The 25,785-nt window shown below is 37.7% G+C and overlaps 1 protein-coding gene across 3 annotated transcripts in view; it reads right to left on the bottom strand.

The window, feature by feature from the left end:
• LOC115221467 (NCK-interacting protein with SH3 domain) overlaps positions 1-25,785 on the bottom strand; it is a 170,815-nt gene that overhangs the window by 51,340 nt on the left and 93,690 nt on the right. For 2 of the 3 annotated variants that reach the window (XM_029791652.2, XM_036510813.1), the window contains 2 exons: positions 8,660-8,754; positions 3,240-3,391 (listed from right to left, as the gene is read on the bottom strand). In XM_029791652.2, the coding sequence (XP_029647512.1) occupies positions 3,240-3,391; positions 8,660-8,754 (247 nt within the window). Of the gene's footprint in view, positions 1-3,239; positions 3,392-8,557; positions 8,599-8,659; positions 8,755-25,785 lie in introns of those variants that run through there. The other variant, XM_036510814.1, reaches the window with a different exon arrangement.

Here is a 25,785-nt window from a genome sequence, read left to right as displayed (position 1 = left end):
GACGATTGTCAACTTGAAATCGGCATACTTGTAGCTCCATGTGAGCGATAAACTGTGGCGATATCAGCTGGTGCGGTACAAAGGCCGGACGTACTGCTTAACCAGGTTGGGTTTCGAACTGAATTCCGCTCCGAAGATCATGGTGGCAGTGCTTAAGTCTGTCCTAGGGAAAGACGGCAAGATTAGAAAGGCCACCAGCTCCTACATTGACAACATTTTGGTGGACGAAACTGTAGTGCCAGCCAACGAGGTAGTTAGACATCTGGAGAAGTTCAGACTGATTGCAAAGCCACCAGAGTCGATGGAAGAGGAAGCCGCACTGGGGCTGAAGCTGTGAAGAGATAGATCGGGTGAATTGGTGTTCCGGAGAGGGAATGAAATCCCAGAGCTGAGTTCCAGTGTCAGCAGGGGAGAGCTGTTCTTGGTGTGTGGGAAGTTGGTTGGTCACTACCTGATTGCTGGATGGCTGCGCACGGCATGCAGTTACACCAAGAGATGAGCGGAGGGGGAGAGTTGGGGCGACAAGGTGGGAGAAGGGACGGTGGCGATGATGCAGGAAATCCTAGAGAGGACGAGAGCGGAAGACCCAGTCAGGGGGAACTGGTACGTGCCCAAGACGGAATGTGGTATCGTCTGGTGTGATGCTAGCAGTATAGCGATAGGGATTGTGTTGGTGATCGAAGGCACTGCGGTGGAGGACGCAGCCAGGCTTCGGAAAGCAGATGACTTCAACCACATCAATGTCGCCGAATTAGACGTGGTGCTGAAAGGGGTGAACTTGGCCCTGAAATGGGGGCTGCGAATAATTGAAATCCGGACGGCTTCGGCCACTGTGCTTGGCTGGGTAGGATCGGTGATTACCGGTGAAAGGAGAGTTCGGACGAAAGGTGCCACGGAGATGTTGGTGAAGCGCAGTCTAGGAGTTCTAGGAGAATTGATTGCCGAGTTCAGACTGAAGCTGAACGTGATTTTCATGCCTTTGGAGAAAAACAGGGTGGACGCACTGACCAGGGTGAAAAGGGCATGGTTGGAGGAACCAGGGGAGGCCCGGAAAGAGATAGCTGGGGCGTGTCGGTTGGATGACACTGAACTGAAGAGATTGCATGCTATGCATCACTTGGGTGTTGACAGGACCCTGAATCTGGCGAAGAAAATTGATGGTGACGTTCACTAGGAGAAGCATCCAGAAAGTGGTCGGGAGCTGCAACAGGTGTCAGTCCATTGACCTTGCTCCATGTGGGCATGAGCAGGGAAACCTTTCGGTGGAGCACAACTGGAAAAGGCTAGCTGTGGATGTGACGCACTACCGTCAGGGAATGTATCTCTCCATGGTCGACTGCGGGCTGGGCTGGCTGGCCATTTGGAGGGAGTTGAGAACGGGCATTGCTGATGAGATTGCGCGCAGATCTTGAATGGGATATTTTTAGAGAGAGGTCCCGCGGAAGAACTGCTAATGGACAACGGGGTCGTAGAAAGGCACCATCGGACAGTCAAGGTCATAGCGAAAAGAGGGCACATTTCGCCGCCTGAAGCAGTTTTTTGGTACAAATTGTCTCCCCGATCTGGACAAGCTGAAGAATCTGTGCCGCAGAGAGCTGTATTTAAATATGAATGGAGGCACTCGAGTAAAGCGCCGGAGGGCCACGAGGAAGAGAAGGGACCCGCTTGTGTGAAAATAGGGGAGGAAGTCTGGGTAAAGCCACCGAAGGCGCGCTGTATGTCTCAATGGAGCAGAGGAATGGTGACGCCGGTCAATTCCAGAAACAACGTCTCCGTGGATGGAATGCCGCGACACGTCTTGGACCTTTGCAGGATTGTCGCTTCGACAGACGACGATTGTGGAAAGGGGGAGAATGAGGTGCCTAGCTTCAGAAGATCTCAATGCGCAAGGCGCCCTCCCGGTTGGATGGTGGACTACAACATGGAGTAGAGAGATTGTGATCTTTAAGATCAGGGTGGCGCGTGGGATGATGTCAGCAGCTGGGGAGCTGATCGGAACTTGGGGCTGACCGGAAGGGGCAGCAGTGACGCGTGCGCTGGTAGGGTGGCATTTGGCCCTTTTCGATCGCAGTCGTCAAGCGAGGAAGACGGGCCAGCACGTTGTTAAGGTTGGGAGAAGCAGCTGCTATTTCTAGCGTTCGGGTCGGGCTGTGTTGAAGGATCCATTACCGCTGAAGGGTCTCCATCTGAGTGAAGAGAAGGTAGGTGCCTTTATTTCGAATCTCTTGCATACACCACAGTGCTGCTTTGGTATAATGGTTAGAACATCAACCATGTTTATGTGGGTTTGAATCCAATGCACAGCCTTTGATGATTTCCATCTAAGGGTGTTTTTAACCCAGTATACTACATGCTATTATTTATAATTTTATCTACTCCAAGTTCCACCTTTAAAAACTATCTAATAGCTGAGATATTTAATATAAGTAATATAAGTACTAAATTTGAGGTAGAAAAGTGACCACTTGTTGAGTGGTTGCTACATTGCTCAAGATCTATTACTCAGTCCATTACTATTAATTGCTACATGGCTGAAGTTTTGTCAATGGGTGTGGCTCAAATCCTGTCAGTAAGTTTATTAATGTTAACAATTACATGGCTCCAGTTCTGTCAGTGAATCTTTTGCTATCAGTTGAAGTCATGTCAATGAGTCTTTGATGTAAAATGCTGCATGACTGAGGTTTTGTCAGCAGGTCTGTTGACGTTATCTACTACATGGTTGAAATCTTGTCAGTGAATCCATTGCTATCAGTTGTTACATGGTTGAGGTCATGTCATTGAGTCTTTGATGTAAAATGCTACAAGGCTGAGGTTTTACCAGTGGATCCTTGATATTATCTACTACTTGGTTGAAGTCTTGTCTGTGATTCCATCACTCTTTTATTGTTGCCATATGGGAAGAGAGACATCAGGCACTCGCTCTCACTATAACCACTGTACTCACAATGTTCCCATACTGTACACACACTGTATGTAACCTACACATTTCACATATACTTGATCCACACTGTTCCCTAACTGTCTCCACATGTATTCACCAGTGCCCACATTTTACCCACAATGCACTTACACTACACTGCTTCTTCAATGTTGTCTGATATTTTGCTAACTGAGGCATGAATTTAGCATTCTATATATGGATTAATGATGCTCATAATGGTGGTGGTGATGATGATGGAGCTATTCTTGAATTCTTTTAGGAAACGAAAGAGATAAAAAGAAAAAAAACATATATGTACCTGCACCAGTTCGACCGAGAGTTTGTGACATAGGGAAGGTCTTTGGTCTGTGTCGACACGATTCGGAACTTGGAAGTGTTGCTGAAGAGCCAATTTCAGGGTCAGCAACGCCTAGCTTAGCCAATGTTTCCAATCTGTGTTTCCGAAGAACTCTGATGGAGTGAGAGAAAGGTAGGGAGAAAGTGAGAAAAAGAAAGAGTGAAAGAGGCAGAGAGAGAAAGTCTGAGTATGAGAAAAAGAGAGACAGACAGACAGAGAAAGACAAGGTATGATGAAAATAAGTTAGTAAAGAGAAAAGCAACAGAACAAAATATTAATCAGTGGATGAGGAAGTCTCTGAACAGTCATTCAGTCTGTTAGAAACAGCAGCCAGAATCTTTCACAAATCACATGCTCTGTCTTGTGAAAGAAGGACACATTGGATAATGTGATCCTAGAGACACTAAGTCTGAAACACAATTTAGGCTACTCATGGTTAAATCATCTTTCATCATAGGTCTATGAGATCAAAGCTTACTTGGACACAGAGCTAAACAATAAAAAGCTACAACCTCATTAACAGGAATAAAATTAATACAAAACATGAAAATTATCAAATTTAATAACAAGACATGAAGAAAAAATATTTCCAGCTGATAGATGGTCTAGTTGATAAAGGCATATTCTCACATGGAAGTTGCTGATAGACTCAACTGTGAAGTTTTAGGTTCAATTTCACTTCGAAGCATCCTCGTCAAATATTTTTACCATAGACTTGGCTCGATTAGTCATGTAAGTAAAATTTGGTAAATGGAAACTGTGTAGAAGCCTGTCACAGAATTTGTTTTTTATATGTCACTCTGATACCATTTGGTCCATTGGTACCTTTAGAAGAGTTCAGTCTGTTACTAGCATTGAGATTAGGTGTCCAGTTTAAACTGGATAACTTCCTCCATTCCAATCACCAATCTCAAAAACCTTGAAAATAATGTCATGCATACTGCCCTTCCTCTTCATACTAAGTTGTAATACAATAATGGTTTCAAAATTTGGTATAGGGAGAGGGCTTTGTTGATAATTTTAACCCCTATACATGACTGTTACTTTATCTTATCAGCCTTGAGAGAATGAAATGTGAAGTCACCTGAAGAATTTGAACTCAGAATGTAAAGAGCTGGAAGAAATGCTTCTAAACATTTCTTCAAGTATTTTGTTGACCTTGGCAGCATTTGAACCCAGTGTGTAAAGATGGATGAAATGCTGCTAAGCATTTCGTCTGCCATGCTAATGATTCTGCCACTTACTGCTTTTATATAATAACAGCAACAACAACAATAATAGAAAAGTGGCATTTATGAGAGGATGACCAGAGATTGTCAGTTTATATGAACAACAACAAAAATGCTTGAAAGATGTTTATGCATATTATGCATGCATTGTTTGCATTCGACTGTAAGGGTTCTAAGAAGTAGCTTTTAGTGCTTTCATTGGTTTGTTCTGGAAGAAGGGACTTTATTCATGGTTTTTAAAGCCCATTCCCACCCTCCATTGCTTGTAGGACCAATGTGGTTGATGTTCCTCTTGAAGACTGTAAATCACCTTGTGTGGGAAAGAGATTCCAGAGGAGTATGTTTAGAAGAAAGATTGGATGCAGTGGCCAGGGTGGAGATGAGTGGATACACTCATAAGAGGAAAAGACATGAATGAGTTGGGGAGGGGGCTAAGTAGAGGATGGAGCAAGAATAGCCAACACTGAGAAGCAGAAGCAACTGTTATGACAAAAGTAAAAGCAGGAGAGGGTCAGAGTGACACCAATCATTGGTGTGGTTTTTCTTTGGATGTGACCAAAGATGTAACAATATCATAGCCTCAGATGAGGGAACAGTGCTTTATGGTGCATCTCACTTTGTAGAAATTTTATAATTGTTGGGTATTCTCAAGGAGAAGACCAATCCTTGTCATCCAAATTATGCTATGATGATGATATGTATTCACCAGGAGTGATCCTCAATGATGGCAAAGTGTTGCATTTGTTACAACCTTGAGGATTCTAGTTGTGTGCTGTTTATGATTTGGAGAGTTTTCTTGCATATACGTTGTGATTACACTTTTTAACTGAAGGACTCAAGATTAGCAATATCCCAATTGGAGAGCATTTTCAAGATCTCTATTCATGGAGTTAGTGCAGGTTTGGTGTAAGGTGCTTAGGTTGCATGTGTCTGGCAGTTGGTTGAAGAAGATGTAGAGGAATGAGTGTTACAATCAGTTGCAAAACAATGGGCATTGTTAAAAGTGATGCCAAGAGGTTGGTGATGTAGAGAAAAGTGTGGGGGAAAAAATTACCAAACCTGTGGTCATACCAGAATAGGTAGAGCATGAGTCATGGGGAACTCTACCAGCTCATGCTGCAATGGCGTACTGTGACATGAAGTCACTGAACCAGGAGACAAAAGACTGTTACGGTCCATAGATAAGCAATTTTTGACAGATTTGCATGCTAAATTGGGACAGTTTTCTGATATCAAGAACATGGTTTTTCAACTAATTTCATGAGAGCCCATTTATGAATCTCCCTAGCCATTGATGAATGACAAGTGAAATTTGTTAAATATTTGCTCCACTAGTGATGGAAATGAGGGTTGGGTATCTGTGGTGATTATCTTATATGTAATATATGATATAGTATAAGGTGGCAAGCTGGCAGAAACATTACCACGCCGGGCAAAATACTTAGTGGTATTTTGTCTGTCTTTATGTTCTGAGTTCAAATTCTGCTGATGTCAACGTTGCCTTTCATCCTTTTGGGGTCAATAAATTAAGTACCAGTTGCGTACTGGGGTAGATCTAATCGACTGAACCCCTCCCCAAAAATTTCGGGCCTTGTGCCTAGAGTAGAAAAGAATATATAATATGCATGTGGGCCATGGGAATATGTGAAAGAATTAAAAAAGGGTCATCACAAAAAACATGCTGATCCCTATTCTACTCTTTTTTGAAGAGTAGGAGTACAAAATGTTAGAATTTTTACTCTTTACAACTGAATTACTTGACTTTCTACAAACTCTTCTTTTTGTTTTTTGTTTCATTCATAACATGCAGATTTTCACCAGATTCAATATTTTATAAGAATCTTAAATTATTCTTTGATGGGTTGACCCATTCTTTATTGGACTTGGGAGAATATACACCATTAGGTCAACAAATGACCCCTGGTGATTTCATTGACAAGAATGAAAAACTTGTGGAATTTTTGTGGAAAAACACAAAAGTGGTTTCATACAGCTTTAATTCAGGTATTTTAAACACCATCTTTTCAGTTAGATACAGACAAGTTCACTACACCTACCTGGTCATTCAGAATCCAAGGACCCTGAAACGAATACAACAAAGTATTTTGTCCATTGCTCTAACAATCCTGCCAAGCCATCACGCTAGACTAGTACTTTATTTTATCAATCCTCAAAAGATAAAAAGCAATGATGACCATAGTGGAATTTGAACTCAGAAAATACAGGGCCAGAATAAATATCACAAAGCATTCTGTTTGCGGTTCTAATGATATGTTAAAGTTTATTCCTAGCAATATCAGTTAACATCAACCCACCACTTTCACTGTCTTTCTAGACTATGGTATGGCCCCCCTCCCCAACAAAACAATGTGACAATTAACTCCAATTAACAAAAGCCGGTTAATTTATAACAGCTACATAATGATATTATTGTGCGTACAGGTCTTTATAGCTGATGAAAGTGTATGTCTCTTAAACTAAATCTGCTTTTTAGAGGTGAGCAGAAGTAAGTAACTATATATGTGTGGTGCTGGGTTTTATTTTAAGCCCAGGTTAGTCCTGATCAAGTAGACCTATAATCAAAGACATTCCATCATTGGTGATCCAGTCTTTCTTTTTCTGACATATTTTCCAATATGTCCTCCTTTATGAAGATGGCAGGGTTTGACTTGAGGGAGATTTGACAGCTATTTCTAGAATATGAAATGACTGCATAGATATTCATTCTTTGGTTCATAATAAGTGATATGTAGGCAGCAGAAGGTTAGGGATTACTATAGAAATGTGGTGGTGGTGGTTATAATGGCTGTAACAGTGTTAATGAAGGTGGTTGTAACATGTGGTGGTGACAGTAGTGATTGTTGCATTGTGTATGTGATGGTGTTGTCAATGGTGGGGAAGATGCCTGGAACACTGAAGTGGTGATATTTGTGGTGGCAGTGTTTGTAACATTGTGGTTGTGGTGATATTGACGACGGTGTGGTCGGTGGAAGTAGTGGTTGTGATGATGGTAGAGATAATGTTTTTTTAACTGTAGCTTACAGAATGGGCCAAGAGAGGACATTTGTTTTAGCTATTTTGTATGTGTTTTGTTGTAGTTGTGGTTATTTAACCTCAGGTCAACTTCTGATGGAGCAGACCTATGATTAAACATATTCCAGAGTAACCATCCATTTTGCTGGTATATCCAGGACTACAAAACTTAATGTGCCCTTTCACTTTGTAAGATAGTAATGTGCAATCCGAGGGATTTAGCTGCTAATTATAGCAGAGCGAATGACTGTCAAATGGCTTTACTATTGTTGTTGTTTAGCCCCAGGTATCCCTAATCAAATAAACCTTTGATCAAAAGTATTCCAGCTATAACCCTGTTCCCCCCTCCCCATTTTCCTCCAAGTATCTGAGCCCTTTTTAAGGCGATCCCAGGTTTGATTTGAGGGAGTTTTGGCTGCATTTTTTCGTGATTAGTGCAACTCTGATGGCATTATGCTGTATGTCCATCAATTTTCCATAGGTCGAACGACTGTGAAAGGACTCGTTATTCTTACAGTACTATTCGTTGCTGTTGCTTATCCTTAAATCCCTATTAAAAAAAAAACAACAAAAAGAAAACGACAGGGTGCAGTTTGATGGCGAGGTTGCTTGTTGTGGTTGTTATTATTGTTATTTTAATAGTTTTAATGTAGTAACAGTAATAATCAACAAACTATATCACGAATAGATATATTTACGGACAGGCATGCAGGCCGCTGAACAGGCTTCTGACAAGAGAAAACTTGGTTACATGCTGGACTACTGCCAACTATATTAGTAGGCGAGTTGTCAAAAACGGAAAAACAAAAGTACGAACTCAATACATACATTTATTCATTCAAAGAATATGAACCACTCCCTATTTACTCATCTTTCGGTTGCATGCGCTCGTTCTTCTTTCAATATATGTATGTGTGTGCAAGTGTATGCACACTTATACAAGCAAGCTGACAGAATTATGAGGGAAAGCAAATATTTCAGACAAGCAGGAAACAAGCGAAAAACAAACAAACGTACGATAGATGTGAAGCAGAAAGTCCCATGTAAAAACGTTAATCCCCAACAATAACACTGAACCTATTGTATGAACAGATAAATAAAATCATGTGTCAAACTTACTGCGCCTTCTTTTGTTTCAATGTAGAGTTATCTGCCCCTTCATAGACTGCTTTGAGTGAACGGTCAATGTGCTCCATCACCTGTTTGCATGTTGCCTGTAAAAGGAAGGTCAGAAGTTAGATGTCAACAGTAGGAGGTAAGGGTTAATTGATGGATAATGAGATAATGCTATTTATGGTTTGCAGTAAAATAGAAGTTGCGCCAAGCTACTGGCAAGCGTAATTCATTAATGCTCCTTCTAATCGGGCCTTGTGCCTTGAGTAGAAAAGATTAATACTCCTTCTAAAAGTATTAAAACATCTAAGATAGCCTTCCTCTGTTTTTATGTAAAAAATTGACGAACATTTTTATCACTGTTCTGGTCAGTTTCCCTTTATTCTCATAACCGAACAGCATGAACATCACAAGCTCTCATTTACTAACCTCTAGCTTCATGTGAGGGGGAAATTATTTAAGGTTTATTGGTTAGCACCAGGTCAGTCTTGAATAAGGCTTTATTGCATGACCATCCATTTTTTCGTGATTAGTGCAACTCTGGTGGCATTATGCTGTATGTCCATCAATTTTCCATAGGTAGAGTGGGGTTTGAGTGAGAACTGGTTACAACTTCAACCAGGTTGAAGGACAACATAGCGCTGCAAGCTTTTGGGGACTTTTATGTTGATGCCTTCTGCTAGGAGTTCAAATTTCATTAAAGTCAACTTGGTCCCCTAATCTTGTAGGACCAATGAAATAAATACCCATAAAATACTGTGCTAGATCACATCAACTACATCAGTTATAGACTTGTAGCATGGCTTAAACTTGAAACTGCATCAGCTCAGTAATGAGAAATAGACCACAACATATCAGGTGATTTGCCCTGAATTCTGACCAATAGTATTTTAGCTACAACCATATGATTGATGGAATTTTCCTTGAGTTTCCTGCTAAAACATGGCTTTACATTGAGGTTTGTGGCCAAGGCTGGCCCTAGGGTTGCTGGTGCCCAGGCAAGCTGAACCTCAGCACCCTTACAAGTATAATTTTTTAAAACTTTCACAAGGAGAAAAACTGAAAATGTAGACTAAAAAGCACATTGGACCACGAGCAACTGCTTGAGTTAGTGGTACCTTGAGCTGGCCCTGTTCATGGCAAGCTCTTGTGGGCAGAGGGACAAGACATGTAAAACATGTGCACTGACATAGCAGAGATGGAGAGATTCCAGAGAAGACAGGCGAACAGGATTCTTGGCCAAACATCTGATGCTGGGTTAAAAAGAAATCACTTGTCTACTATGAATACATCTTCAGGCATGGCTACAAGACATTCTTTATTCTCGCCTCCCATCCACATGAAGATGTAGCTATTTAATTCTTAGCCAACATAACTCACTGTTGGTAATCAGTAATATAAACCATGGCAAATAAGCATTATAATCATTGTAATGTTTGTGTATAAAGAAACGGTTTCCTTGAAAACTTCTGATAGACTTAACTTAAATATGGGTAACAACATGCAGCTAAAATCAGCCTGACCAAAATATCAATAATCCATCGAACAAGTTTTAAAATTCACACTTTTACATCAATAATAGATCACTCAACTTCCTATTCTAATCACAAACCATTTGCACTTTTATATTGACCATGGATGATATATATATGATACATCAAACCACCTACATATCTACACTTAACAACACAACCTTACACAACTTTACTTGAATAATTCAAGTCAGTGAAGCAGTCTCTGGTGTGGTTGCATAGCCTGTTAGAATTACAGTCAAGTCTCCTTCATATCATACCCTGTTGTCTCAAGGAAAAGTCACATTAGATGATGTTCTATATAGGTGCCAGAGTGGCTGTGTGGTATGAAATTTGCTTCTCAACCACATGGTTCCAATTTCAACTCAACTGTGTGGTACCTTGGGCAAGTGTCTTCTGTTATAGCCCTGGGCTGATCAAAGCCTTGTCAGTGGATATGGTAGTCGAAAATTGAAAGAAACCTGCCAAGTATATGTATATATGTATGGATATATCTATGTGTATGTGTATCTTTGTGTTTGTGTTGTGATTGTCCTCCACTACTGCTTAATAACCAGTGTTTGTTTGTTTATGTCTGCTTGGAGTTTACTTTTATTGCAGAAGTCAAGACAGCAACCAATGTCTAATGCTAAAGCAGATATGGGAAAAATGTGGCCTATGATACTTTCTGAATGGCATGCCAAAGGAAAACATACCTCAATTTTTTTAGTAATGTAGCCTACCTAATAATAAAGCATGTCTCATTTAGCCCACATTTTGAAAGAGGTTGCCCATGACTCCTGGAGTTTTGCTGACACCGTAGGGCTTTGTCATAGATGAATGGCTGACCAGAAGCTTATCAATATGTAATTAGAGTGAAATGCATAAAGTTGTTGTTTAGCTCCCAAGTCTAAATGAACCTGATAATGAAAGAACCTGATTGAATGAACCTGATAATCAAAGACATTCTACCTGTGGTCATCCCATAATTTTGTATATCCAGAACTATACTGCAGCAAATTGTCAGATGTTTGAGTGTATATATAGTATACATTGTGGTATTTATTCTGGCTATCTGCACCCTGAGTTCAAATCCTATCAAAATAAAATTTATCTTTCAGCCTCCTGAGATAAATCAAATATTCATCCAGTAATAGACTTGATTCTTCTGTTTATGAGTGTATGCATACATACATGCATGCATGTATGCATGCATACGTACGTACATACATACTATACATACATACATACATCCATCCATCCATCCATCCATACATACATACATACATACTACATACATACATACATACATACATACATACATACATACATATAAGAAAAATGCATTATCCAGTATGTCCTGCCTTATTTTAAAATTGTACAATATGATTTGTGTAAGATTTGTTTGCTTTTTCTTAGAGATTGATTGACTCTGTAGAGTATTCCTCATTCACTGGAAGACACCTCCTAGTAGAGTCAGGGGTTTGTGTTCAGTGTGTACTACACACAGACATTAAATTACAGCAAATTATTAAATTCATTGAATAAAGTAGATTTGTTAACCTATTATAAATGCTTGTAATGTTTTATGCACCATAGCAGGTAAGTTCATTTTTTAACTCCTATCTGCCCCAAACTCATTGTTTACATAAGAGAACATTGTAAAATGGCTGCACAATACTGCATGCAATGCATCAAGACTGTCCTATTGCATACAATGTATGCACACTAGCACCTAGCGGTCTTTACATTGTTGTTAAAATAACAGGCAAATCTCTTTCAAGTTACATCCCACTATCTTGAAAGAGGAAGGGACATTAGTTAATGTGATCCTAGCAATACATTATGTATGAAAATATGATTGGATGGTTATGGTTGGAATGCCTTTGATTATAAATTTACATCAACCAGGGCTGGCCTGGGACCAAACAACAAAAACAGCTATCAGAAATACAGTAACAGATAATGAACCAATGCTTGGTGAGAACCTCTGTTACCCTCAATCAAAGGAGAAAGGAAAATACAAAGTCAGCAGGGGTTCAGAACCTTTACATGGCCGGACAGCATGCTAGAAATAACCAAATTTCCCTTGAATCACATTCTTCCATTTTAATGTAGTTCCAGATATACTTAAAAATATAGGTATGCCTAGAATAACATTGCTCAATGCTGTTCTCAATGAAGGCTGACCTGGGGCTAAACAGCAGCACTCAGAAAGGTAATTCACTGAGATTTTACCAATAATCTGGAATCTTTGTTTACAACAGAAAGAGAGAGCTCATTCCAACCTAATTTCTTTCTACAGGAAATTGATGTATTAATGATGAGACAGACGACTATTGTTTTCTCAAACCATCACTAAAATATAGACACATAAACACATACACATACAACTGCACACACACCACCTTACAACAACATCCTACACACACACACAGCACTATACACGGTACCACTACTATACTTATTCACAGACATGCACTACCATAAAACACCACATACATGCACCAGCACCATACACATACAAGCGCTACACATACACACACACCACATACCACCACATAAACTACCATCTCACTACCACATTCACATACTGCCACCGTCTTGTATGCCATACATTACTATACATACTACCACCATCATATACACAACACATCACCACACATCCACCACAGTCACACACACTGTATCACTGCTAATCTCATACACATATACATACACACTACTAGCATCATACACCTACTAAACCCATCACCACACACACATATGCGCAAACACACAAATACCACCATCATCACCACTCACTACCATTACTGCCACACACCTCAACCACACACACACCACCAGCTTCCACTCCAACCACCACCACCTCATCACCTTCCACTACCACACACAATTATCACCACCACCACGACCACTGCTACATACAGCACCACCAAGCATTCACTACCAACACTCGACCTTCTAGAAATAGCTAAATCTCCCTCAAATCATACCCTTGTATCTTAAAAAAAAGAAGCATACATTAAACAATTTCACAGAATGTTGTCATATCTTCAACCCCCACCAAAAAAAAAAAAGAAAACACAAACAAGATGGTCATGTCTATTTGGTCAGGGATGATCTGATGATCAGGGACTCAACAACAATGACAACCACTAACCATGGTTACCATTTACATACGGAAGTACTGATAAATCATTGATAAAAGCTCAAATGATTTTTGCAAGTAATTTCCCTTGTTGTATATACTTATTTAATATTAATTACTCACATTGGCATACTGCCACAAATGTACAGAGACAGGCATATATAGTCATTTAATTTAACACCAGTAGACTACTGTTTCAAGAGGGCAGGTAAATTGGAAGGATTGCTTGATCATCAGATAGAACCCTTTGCCGTATAGATTCTGTCTGTTCAAATTTCACTGATGTATTATTTTGTCTTTCATTCAGCAGTGGATTGGCAGGATTGTCAGAAGGGAAGCCTAGCAATGCTGTTCCAATTCTGTGTTCAAATCTGACCTGTTATAATCGGTGGCATTTCTGCTTGTCAGGAGTTTGTAACTTGACAAGGATTAAAGAAAACTAAGAAATTAAACACATCACCAGCAAGTTGACAACTTGTGAGATATATTCATCATCATCATTATCATTGTTGTTTTTAATGACCACTTTCCCATACTTGTATGGGTCAGATAGGATGAGTTGGGGTAGATTTTCTATGCCCAGACGCCCTTCCTGTCATGAACTTTCTTCTGTTTTCAAACAAAGTAATGTTTCTCCATGACTGGACATGTTTTCCTGAAAACTTGGAAATGAAGGCTGCTAATTTGTTAAATGATGACATTTGTTTGCAACCACACACACACACACACACACACACACACATAAAAAATGAGCCACTTTCAGTGTCTTTCAATTGAATCCACTCACAAGACTTTGGTGAGCCTGTGGTTATAGAAGACATTTTCCCAAGGTGACATGCAGTGGAAATGAGCCCAGAACCATGTGGCTTGAAAGGGAGGTTCTTAATCACACAGCCATGCCTGCCTGCACTTTGCCAAATAAAATCTACACATGAAATGACAAGCAGCAAAGATTACTGGCCACAACTTTCATGTATTGATATTCTGTCCTTAAAATCTGCAGAGAAGTGAAAAAGAAAAAGACACAAGCATAGCTTTACTTGTCTCAGTCATTAGACTGCTGGGGTTACTGTCTTGAAAAATTTGTTTTAGTCAAATGTATCGACCCTAGCACTTACTTTTTGTTTTTAGAGTCTAGTATTTATTCAGTTAGTCTCTTTTGCTGAACTGCTACTTTATGAGGACATAAACACACCAACACCGGTTATCAAGTTGTAGTGGGAACAAACACAGACACAAGGACACACAGATATATGTGTGTGTGTGTGTATATATATATATATTTAGAATTTATTTAAATATGTATTTTTTTAAGAAGAATTTTTTTGTCCATGTTGTGTGTGGAGTTTATGACTGAACAATTCAACAATTAGAAAAATCTAAGGGGATGTAATTGGTTATCGTTATTATTGTATTTTGCCTGGCATGCTAATGATTTTGCTAGCTCTCCACCTTAACTTATCTTTTAATATTACACCAGAAAGAAAGAAATTATTGGGCATTATCTTAGATGTATGTTGAATATGAATTAAAGAAGAAGATAATCACAGTATGAAATGGGATTGGACAAAAATAAAGTACCAGACGTGTACTCAAGTTGATTCAACCAACTATGCCTACATACTCTTACTGGTAAAATTGGCCCTAATGCCAATGTAATGAAATCAATATTGACCGCTCTCAAAGTTAATCAAGACAAGTTAGGGCTTCACATATTGCAGGTACCTAAAAATTATTAAAAAGCCTTGTATAATTTTTTCTAACAGGGGCTCTTCTAAGCCTCATGTAGTTAATGTCTACATCAAATCAAAATCTAGCACTGCATCAAGTTAATGAAGATAGGAAATAACTAAGGGCACTGTAAAGAGACTAGTTGGTGAGAAAATAATGATAATGATATCATGTTAGAGGTGAGTAACCCTTTTCTAGTGCTTGAGGGAAATAGAAAACATGCAAAACCTTGTGTGGGCACATCTATGTTATGAAAAATAATGAATCTTTAATTTTACAAATTGGGAAAATATTTCAACTTTAAAAATAAGGTGTATTGTCAGTACTTTGGCAAGATTTGAGCTCAGAATGTTGAGAAAGAAAACTGAATGCTTAAAAACAAATTTCTTTCAGCAAGTACGGCAAAATATATGGTTTACTGAGGAGATGTGTTGAACAAAAACACGTAGATATTTGCTAAAATCATTAAAACAATATGGGTTTCAAATTTTGGCACAGCAATGTTGATTATAGTGATCCTAGTGTTCATTCAACTGGTACTTCTTTTATTGACCCCAAAAGGATGAAAGGCAAAATCAACTTTGACAGAATTTGAACTCAGAACATAATGGATAAAACACTGCCCAGCATGCTAACAATGCTTGCTGTCTTAATCATTAAAATTAATATTTTGTTTTTAGAGTCTAGTATTTATTCAGTTAGTCTCTTTTGCTGAACTGCTACTTTATGAGGACACAAACACACCAACACCGGTTATCAAGTTGTAGTGGGAACAAACACAGACAAAGACACACAGTTGATGTATTTCCTTGCAGCATAAGTATTTCTAATTAGATATTTGATACTCTCCATATTAAAAATGTTAACATAAACTATTGGTTTTTATGCAGATGGCAACTCTGAAATATTAACTCAAGTTGATATTTTTCTAAGTGCAATATTGTATTTCAATTTAGTGATACTTTTATCACTATATTAGCTGGTATGCTAAAGTTTATGCTTTGCAGAAGATCTAATAAGGCTGAAACATGTTCCTTCCATATTTGCCCACAATTATAAAATTAATCATTAGTCATTCACTGAGCTAAAATTGTCTTTGTCCTCACTCCATAAGTATTTTGAATTTAATATTTAATACTTACCACACTAAATAAGTATGTGACACAATAATATATGAGATTAAATACTTTCTTTTCTAGTCATACAGTTTGGTCTCTGCATTCAGAGTTCAAAATACACAGATGTAAGGTTAGCCTATTATCCCTACGGAAGGCATTAACAAAAATAAAGTACCAGACATGTACTCAAGTTGATTCAATCAACTATGCCTACATACTCTTACTGGTAAAATCGACCCTAATGCCAATGTAACGAAATCAATATTGACTGCTCTCAGTATAAACAAAGTTGGCCTAATTTTTCCACATAGTTTTGTGCCTTTACATAAATAAATATTAATTGCTGCAATACACAATAAAAAATAAAACTAATACATAAATAACTAAAAATTATTTGATTTCCGTAAATATTTTGTTGAAGCTGTTCCATATTTTTGCATACCTTTTTTCTATCGCATTATAATTGATTATTATGAAAGTAGGTAAAAAAAATGTGCTATTATTTCCTTTATTTATTATCATTATTTTTGTTTATCCTACAGGTATTTTAATATGTATAGATATATGTATGTGTGTGTTGGTGTGTGTACACACACCAACACACACGTGTCATTTATCTATTTCAGTACATCACAAAGAAGAAGGAAAAGTATTAAAATAAACTGACAAATTACAAAGGAAATATCAAAAGCTAAAAATGTAATGTTGAGACTGACAATATCTTACTGCATGTCTTCCACTGCAATTGCTCTACTTTCTACATTTATAGATTGTTAGTATTGACTGTTTTAAAAGCCTATAAAAGGTTTCTCTTTTTTAATATAAATCAAACATCAAAACTATTCTGTAATATCATTTTTGTTCGTTTTTATTTTTAATTTCTAACGGAAATTGTTTTTTATATATATTTTTTGTACACATATTCATGATGATTATCATTATATCATTCATATTGACTATTTCAGAAGTTTTGTAAAAAATATATATAACAAAATGAAAAAGAAATTTTTCCTCCTTTGTGCTATTGATAAAACACTGTTGTATCTTTTGTTGAAATTTTCTTTTTTATGTATGCATGTGTATGTATGTGCGTGTGTGTGTGTGTAAGCTTCTGTGTGTGTGTGTGCCTGCATGCATGTACATATGTACATATCTATGTACTAGTTATATTCAATAAAAAATAACTTATTTATCTAAGTTTTAACATCATCTCCTTCAAAATAGTCATCTTGTGCATCAATATGCCGGTTCCAGGATTCCTGCCATTTTTGGAATTCAGCCTGGAAGTTGGTTTCCATAAAGTGAGTCGAGAACCGTCTGTGATTTGCTCTGGATCTCAGCAATAGTGTTAAGACGGTGACCTTTTGAGCTGCATTTCCCTCACGAGGAAGAGATGGAAGTCTGCATAGGGCAGGTGTGGAAGCAATATCATGTTTTTGGTGAGAAACTCACAAATGAGGAGAGCTCAGTAACCGGGTATATTGTTATCATGAAGAATCCAATTCTTCATGTTCCATGGATCCAGTTGCTTTTACTGAATGTCCGCCCTCAAATGCTTCAAAACGTCGCAGTAGAACTCTTGATTGATAGTCTGGCCCTGGGGGAGGAATTCTCAATACTCAATACCATGGATGCCGAAAAAACGATGACCATGCTCTTGATTGAGCAGCGGCTCTGTTGTGCCTTCTTTGGTTATGGAGATGAAGGACTCTTCCATTGCTTCATTGCCATAAGCTTGCTGAAGCAGATTTCTCAAGTTTAATGCAAAATTTTCAGTTGGCTCTTTATTCCAACTGCCTGTCCATGACAAAATTGCAGACTATAGCATACACATGGTAACAGAAACACAAATTTTATAACTAGCGAAGTAACAACAGCAATGTTACTCAGCACACAGCTTCATGAAGGTCACTGCTGGCTCTCACTGTTCATGCAACAATGTGCTGCTATCTGTTGGAGCACTACGGAACTAGTCCGAGAACTTTTTGATACCATGTTGTATGTATATTTACACACACATACACGCACACACACATATGTGTATATGCATCATCATCATTTATCATCCGTTGTCCATATTGGTTTGGGATGGACAGTTTGACTGGGCTGGCATGCTGGAAGGCTGCACCAGACTCCAGTCTGATTTGCCATGGTTTTCTACAGCTGGATGACCTTCCTAACATCAACCACTCTGAGAGTGTAATGGGTGCTTTTACGTGCCACTAGCAGGGGTGCCATTTGCATGACACCAGAGTGGTTCTGTATGCCACCAGCACAGGTGCCAATTTGTGTGAAACCAATATCTGACTGCAATTTTGCTTGGATTGATGGGTCTTCTTCTCAAGCACAACATAATGCCAAATATATGTATGTATATATATACATATGTATGTATGTATTCATATATATAATTTGTGTATATATACATCTGCATATGTATATATGTATTCATATATGTGTGTGTGTGTGTGCATACATCATTGTTTAATATATAATATATATATAATTTTTTCTGTGTATCTCCATTGTTCAATGGTGAGTATTCAGTTTGTTTGATGAACTGAATTACCTGCTCCTGAATTTATGTGTGAGTGGCTGAGTATTCTACAGACACATGCACTCTTGACATAATTCCCAGATAGAATTAGTGTGACACATGGTGTGTGACAAGACCCTCCGTTTTGAATTACAGGTAAAATTTGAACAGAGGTTACAGAAAATGGCATTTGCCAAAAATGCAAATCAGTGAGATCAAACCCAAGTCTGCATGATTGTGAAGCTAAGTTCATAACCATTCAGTCACACTGGGTTGTCTTACATACATATGATTATCTGTCTGTCCATCCATCTGGACACCAATGTAGTTAGAAAAATACAAGAGAAACAGGACATCTACGGATCACTGCTAAGGAGTTTGCACTTTCATCTTCATACAGAAGAACAACAGAATACATACCAACCAGTCTTGGGGAGAGAATACAAATCCTTAATTCATATGCTATAAATGGTCATGATATCTGCAAGAACTTCTTAAGATTTCAAGGATGATGAACAAAACAAGATGCTTTCCTTCACAACCTTGCTACAAAGTAGGTGGCAGGTCAAAAATTTATTATAGATTAAAAAGAGAAAGAGAACACACACACACAGAGAAAGAAAGGGAGAGAGAGAAGGCATGGAAAGAAGGAGAGACAGAACATATATAAATAAGTACACATGCATAAAGATACTTGCAAGCATAAGCTAATATGCACAAGTACACCCACAAATATGTGCACTTCACATACCCTCTCTTATATGTATGAACATTCACTCACAAAAACACTCATGTAAACATTCTAACACTTATCACCTACATATACACACAAACTCACACTCTCACTCACCAACACCCACACATGCATGCATACACAGCTGTCCTCTCTAAATTCAAGTAAATGTGACACATGACATTTACAAGAGGACAACTCTTGTAGGTGTCTTGTAGGATGACAGCTAGGAGAGAATCCACTGCAAGACCACTTCATATTTGTGTGTTTGACTGTGTCTGTGTGTGAATATCTGAAAAGGAGGGAGAGAGAGCGAGAGAGAGAGAGAGAGGGTAAGAGAGTCTACTTCTTTGTGTTGACAAAGTATAGGGAGTGAAAGTTAAATGCTCCCTCTTTGAAAAGCCATGAGTGAAGGGAGCAAAAAAGGTTCTTTTTAGCTTGGTGATGAGTGACCAAAGAGTTAGAATTAATTTTGGGTTCTGTATTTATATATTTTCTAACTAAATTAGGTAAGGTTAAACAAAGGATTTTCCATCTTCTATCTGCTTTAACCTGAGCTTGACTTGAAATAGTCCCTTAAACAATAGAACTGATCTAAATTTGACTCTCATAAATTTCTGAGTGCAAAGGCGGAGAACAATAATAAAGAACAAAGGGAGACACATGGGTTAGAAAGTCACTGAAATGGTCACAGGGTGTGTAAGGAAAGAGCTTTGGCAAAGAAACTGAAATAATAAAGCTGAGGTGAAGATCAAATACATAACATGTGTGCTTAATTAGCAAAATATGACCATCCTCAAGTATAACAATAATAATAAGGAACTTGTTAAAAAATGTAGGCTCGGTTTCAAATTCTGGCTTAGAATCTAGGATGCTGTTTATATCTCTCTCTCACACACACATGCACACATTCACACACACAGAACCTTTGACTTTGTCCATCCAAAGCTTTTTTAACCCAATTTTTACATGCTATTATTTATAGCTTTATCTGTTTTGAATTCCACCAATACAAATGTATTATTTCATGTCCTCTGAAAGTTTCTAAATTATTATGGGATACACTCACATACACACACACACACACACACGTTTATAAACCTATATAGAAGGTATGGTGATGCAAACAGGAATAATATGACTCAAAATATGAGTATATGAGGTGGTATCAAAAAGTTCCCGGACTTGTTCTTTAGTGCACCAACAGATGGTAGCACATGTTTGCGTGAGCAGTGAGAGCTAGCAGTAACCTTCAATAGGTAGTGTGCTGAGTGATGTGGTTGTATTTACTTCACAAGTTATAAAATTTGTGTTTTTTATGATCATCTGTATGCTGTAGTTTGTGATTTTGTCATGGACAAGAAGTTGGAATGAAGAGCCAATGTGAAATTTTGTGTTAATCTTGGGAGACATTGAGCATGCTTTGGCAGGCTTACAGTGACAAGGCAATGGGTTGTACACAAGGTTTTGAGTGACACGAGCACTTCAAAAGTGGAGTAGTGGCCATGGAAGACCTGTCACAAGCATCACTCCCAGAAATGTGGTATTGTGCATTGAGAATTCATCTCCAAGGTCTAGACTGTCAATCAAGAATTCTACTGTGATGTTTTGAAGCATTTGTGGGAAGACATCTGGTGAAAGTAATTAGATCTGTGGAACATGAACAATTGGATTCTTCATGATGACAATGTACTCTGTCACCAAACTCTCCTTATTCATGAGTTTCTCGTCAAAAACAATGTGATATTGCTTCTGCACTCACACTATTCACTAGATTTAGCACCTGTTGACTTCCATCCCTTCCCCAAGATTAAAATGCAGCTCAAAGCTCACCATTTTAACACTGTTGTCAAGATCCAGAGAGAATTGCAGAAGGTGGAAAACAACTTCCAGGCCGAATTCCAAAAGTGCACAACAATATATCACCAATACAGATATAAATTTTAAGAAAGAAAGTAAGCAATCTAATTTTACTCCCATCAGCCCTCATAAATTTCCATAATTTATATAGCTATATCCACTCTTCTATGAAAGCATCCAATTTTGTCATACCTTTATAAAGTACTGAATGCATATCTAGCGTAAACATCATTTTTCTTTTTCCCTGATGAAGTGGCCATTCACTGGAAATGAATCTTAAGATTCATCTGTAATTCAGATGAATGAGCTCCAGAAACGATCGTTGGAACACTGTATTTCTTCTAACTTGTAACCCAAAACTGTTTTTAATGCCTATTACTATACCATACTTTAAACTTTTTTAAAAACGTTTTTATCTATATTCCACTATTACTTTTATTTATATTATATCATTAGTATGTTTATAAATCTATATACTTATATGTCCAAGTATATTTTTAGTATTCATATATTTTTATCTTAATGTATAGAACTGAGAATGTGTGTCTGCTTGTCTGTGTGTTTGTCTGTCTGTGTGAATCCCTAAAACTCGAGAACTACTCAACGGATTTCATTCAAATTTTATACATGCCTTACTTATGGTACATGCAGTGTAATGAGCAAAAAAATTCTCAACTTCTTACCTAATGCGAGCACTGAGCTATCTCTTATCTCTTACACTTTCCATATTACGTGTCAAAAGTGAAACAATAACATCTCTATTAATTCCTTCACTATTATATGGTTTCAATTTCAGTTACATTCTTTATGTATCTATATATATTAGTTTCATTTCTATTACTTCCAATATGTATTTATATACATGTTTGTATGTCTGTCTGTCTGTATGTGTGTGTGTGTGTGTGTGTGTGTGTGTGTATATATATATATATATATATATATATTATATATATATATATCTATGTATGAATACATATGTGAGTAAATATATGTATATATATATATATATATATATATATATATATATATAAAAGAGGTGAGGACTGAAATCCTTACACTTCATTAAATGTATATATATATACATATACATATATATATATATATATATATACAAAAATAAGCAACAAGAATTATACCGGTAATTTAGTACAATTGTTTCATACTACATGTAGTATGAAACAATTGTACTAAATTACCGGTATCATTCTTGTTGCTTATTTTTTATTATTATCACCCCACAAATTTTTATGGGTAACACTATACAAAATTCTGATGCCTCTAAATTAAGTACCATATTCATTTGAATCTAAATTGTTGCTGATCTTATATATATATATATATATATATCATCATCATCATCGTTTAACGTCCGTTCTCCATGCTAGCATAGGTTAGACGGTTCGACCAGGGATCTGGGAAGCCAGAAGGCTGCACCAGGCTCCAGTCTTATCTGGCAATGTTTCTACAGCTGGATGCCCTTCCTAATGCCAACCACTCTGTGAGTGTAGTGGGTGCTTTTTACGTGCCACCTGCACAGGTGCCAGGCAAGGCTGGCAACGGCCACGGTCGGATTGGTGCATTTTACGTGCCACCGGCACGGAAGCCAGTCAAGACGGCACTGGCATCGGCCACGATTCGGATAGTGCTTTTTACGTACCACCAGTCCAGGGGTCCTGGCATCTGCCGGGTGCCAGTCATAGGATTGGTTCAATTTCGATTCCGATTCCGATTTCAATTTCGATTTCGATTTCACTTGCCCCAACAGGTCTTCGCAATCAAAGGGGGTTGGCATGGGTGCCTGTCGTCGGATGAGGTTCGATATCAACTTCGCTTGCCTCAACAGGTCTTTGTGTGTCCAAGGGAGGAAAGGCATGCATAAGTGGGCTGGACTCACTTGTCCTGCCTGGTCTTCTCACGTATATATATATATATATATATAAAATTGGAACAAAAATGCAATTTAAACATTTGGACAGATAGATGACACAAAGGCAGACAAGAAAAGCAACAATTAGAAGGACAGGCAAAACAAGTGGGACATTCTTGGCTTTCTTTCATCAGTCAAGAACCAGAAGTCACGACCATTTCGGACAGTTACACTTGAGATGTTTCAACTCTCACACACACACATGCATGTATATGTATTTTTATGTAAGTATATTTATGTGTGTGTGAGTGTATTTATATATATGTATGTATATATGCATATGTATATGTATGTATATATGTGTTTATCTTAATATATGAAACTGAGAATGTGTCTGCCTATGTGTTTGTTTATCTGTGTGAATCCCTAAGACTTAAGAACTACACAATGGGTTTCATTCAAATTTTATATATGCCTTACATAGGGTCCATGTATTGCCATGGGCCCAAAAAATTTTCAACTTCTTACCTAATTCAAGCCCTGAGCAATCTCTTACACTTTCTCTGTTATGTGTCAAAAGTGAAATGATAACATCTCTATTAATACTTTCTCTATTATATGGTTTCAATTTCAATTACTTTCATTATGTATCTATATAATAGTTTCATTTCTATTACTTTTAATATGTATTTATATACATGTTTGCATATGTACATATATATATATATATATATATATATGCTAAACATAGACGGCAAATCACCATTACCACGAAGAATGTGTTCTCAAGAAAAATCTCAGCAAAAAACCAAAGTGTAAAAATAAGCAAGGCAAATGAAAATATATGAAATAAAAAACGATTACCAATGTACCATTGGTTTTACTAGTTAATATTTACGTATATGGACACACAAACATCTGCAAGATCATCAGTGGTCAGTCCTCTAAATTTTGTATGTAGCACAATTTTTAATCTTCGAATTTTTTAAAAATATGCTAAGCCACTGGTTTTAATTGATTAATATCAATTTCTTCCCTTATTTAATTTTAAATATAAAAAATGTTCTTTAACCTGTAAATTCACTGCTGTAGTTCATTAACTCCAGAGTAGTTTCCAGTTTCAGTGCGCCAAAGTGAGGGCATTTGAAAAGATACATCTAAATATAATTTGTAGAACTTTATACATGCTGGATTTCGGTTGAGCATTCTGTGTCTAGTTCTGGAAATTGTATTTTGTAAACGACAGACTATGATGATGATCTTGCAGATGTTTACGTATCCATATACGTAAATATTAACAAGTGAAACCAATTGGTACATAGGTAATCGTTTTTTATTTCATATATTTTCATTTGCCTTGCTTATTCTTACATTTTAGTTTTTTGCTGAGATTTTTCTTGAGAACACATTCTTCATGGTAATGGCGATTTGACGTCTATGTTTAGCATATAGGTTATCCACTTTTAGTAGTCAGTCCTCTAAATTTTGTATGTAGCATCATTTTTTGTCTTCGGATTTTTTAAAAATATGCTAAGCTACTGGTTTTAATTGATTAATATCAATTTCTACCCTTATTTAATTTTACATATATATATAAATATATATATATTCATATATATATATATATATATATATATATATATATCCTCATCATCATCATCGTTTAACGTCTGCTTTCCATGCTAGCATGGGTTGGACGATTTGACTGAGGATTGGCGAACCAGATGGCTGCACCAGGCTCCAATCTTGATATGGCAGAGTTTCTACAGTTAATGTCAAGCAATGCATTTCCTAATGCCAACTACTCCAAGAGTGTAGTGGGTGCTTTTACGTGTCACCAGCACAAGGGCCAGTCAGGCGGTTTTATCTATATATATATATATATATAAAGTTAATCCAAACAAGAAAACAAAAAGACAACAACGCGAGGATGTGGAACAAATAAAGTATTATTGGATGCTCAGGAAAGAAGGGAAGAAGGAGGGTATGACGTTTTGAGCGGAGCTCTTTGTCGGAAACATAGGAGAAAGAAAGATCCCGAGGCGGGAGGACAGAGGGAAAAAAAATGCAGGTAGTCTTCACGAGGTCACATACTGAAAAGACGGAAGTGGTGAAAAGGGAGGAACATGTTTTTAAAAACAGGAGAGCTGAATCAAAGAAGGAATGTGCGAGATGACAAGGGTGTGTGTGTGTGTGTGCGTGTGTGTGTATGGAGGACAATGGCTAGTGGCAGGCAGTAGTAGAATTAAAGGAGTGGTGTGGTGGTACCCTAGCAAGTCAGGAAGGCAGGTCAGAAACAGGGAGGTATGTGTGTGTGCATGTATATGTATCGTGTGTGTGTTTTGTTGTAGTATGTGTGTGTGTACGTGTGCGTTTTTTTGTGTGTATGGCGAGTAACTGTGCTTAACTAAGTGTATGTGTGTGTGTGTGCTTGTACGTGCATATATGTATAATTGTGTGTGTGTATGTATGGTTGTGTGCTGTATGGGATGTGTGTATGGGTTCATTTGTGTGTGTGTGCGTGTGTATGTATGTGCATTGAGTTTCTTTTTGCGCGTGTGCGTGCATATGTGTGCACATGTTTTGGTGTGCGTATGTATGTGTGTGTACGTATGTGTATGTGTG

The sequence above is a fragment of the Octopus sinensis genome, linkage group LG18 (assembly GCF_006345805.1).
Source record: "Octopus sinensis linkage group LG18, ASM634580v1, whole genome shotgun sequence".
Classification (NCBI taxonomy): Eukaryota; Metazoa; Mollusca; class Cephalopoda; order Octopoda; family Octopodidae; genus Octopus; species Octopus sinensis.
The sequence above is the reverse complement of the archived record's forward strand: the minus strand, read 5'-3'. Positions and strand labels throughout refer to the sequence as shown.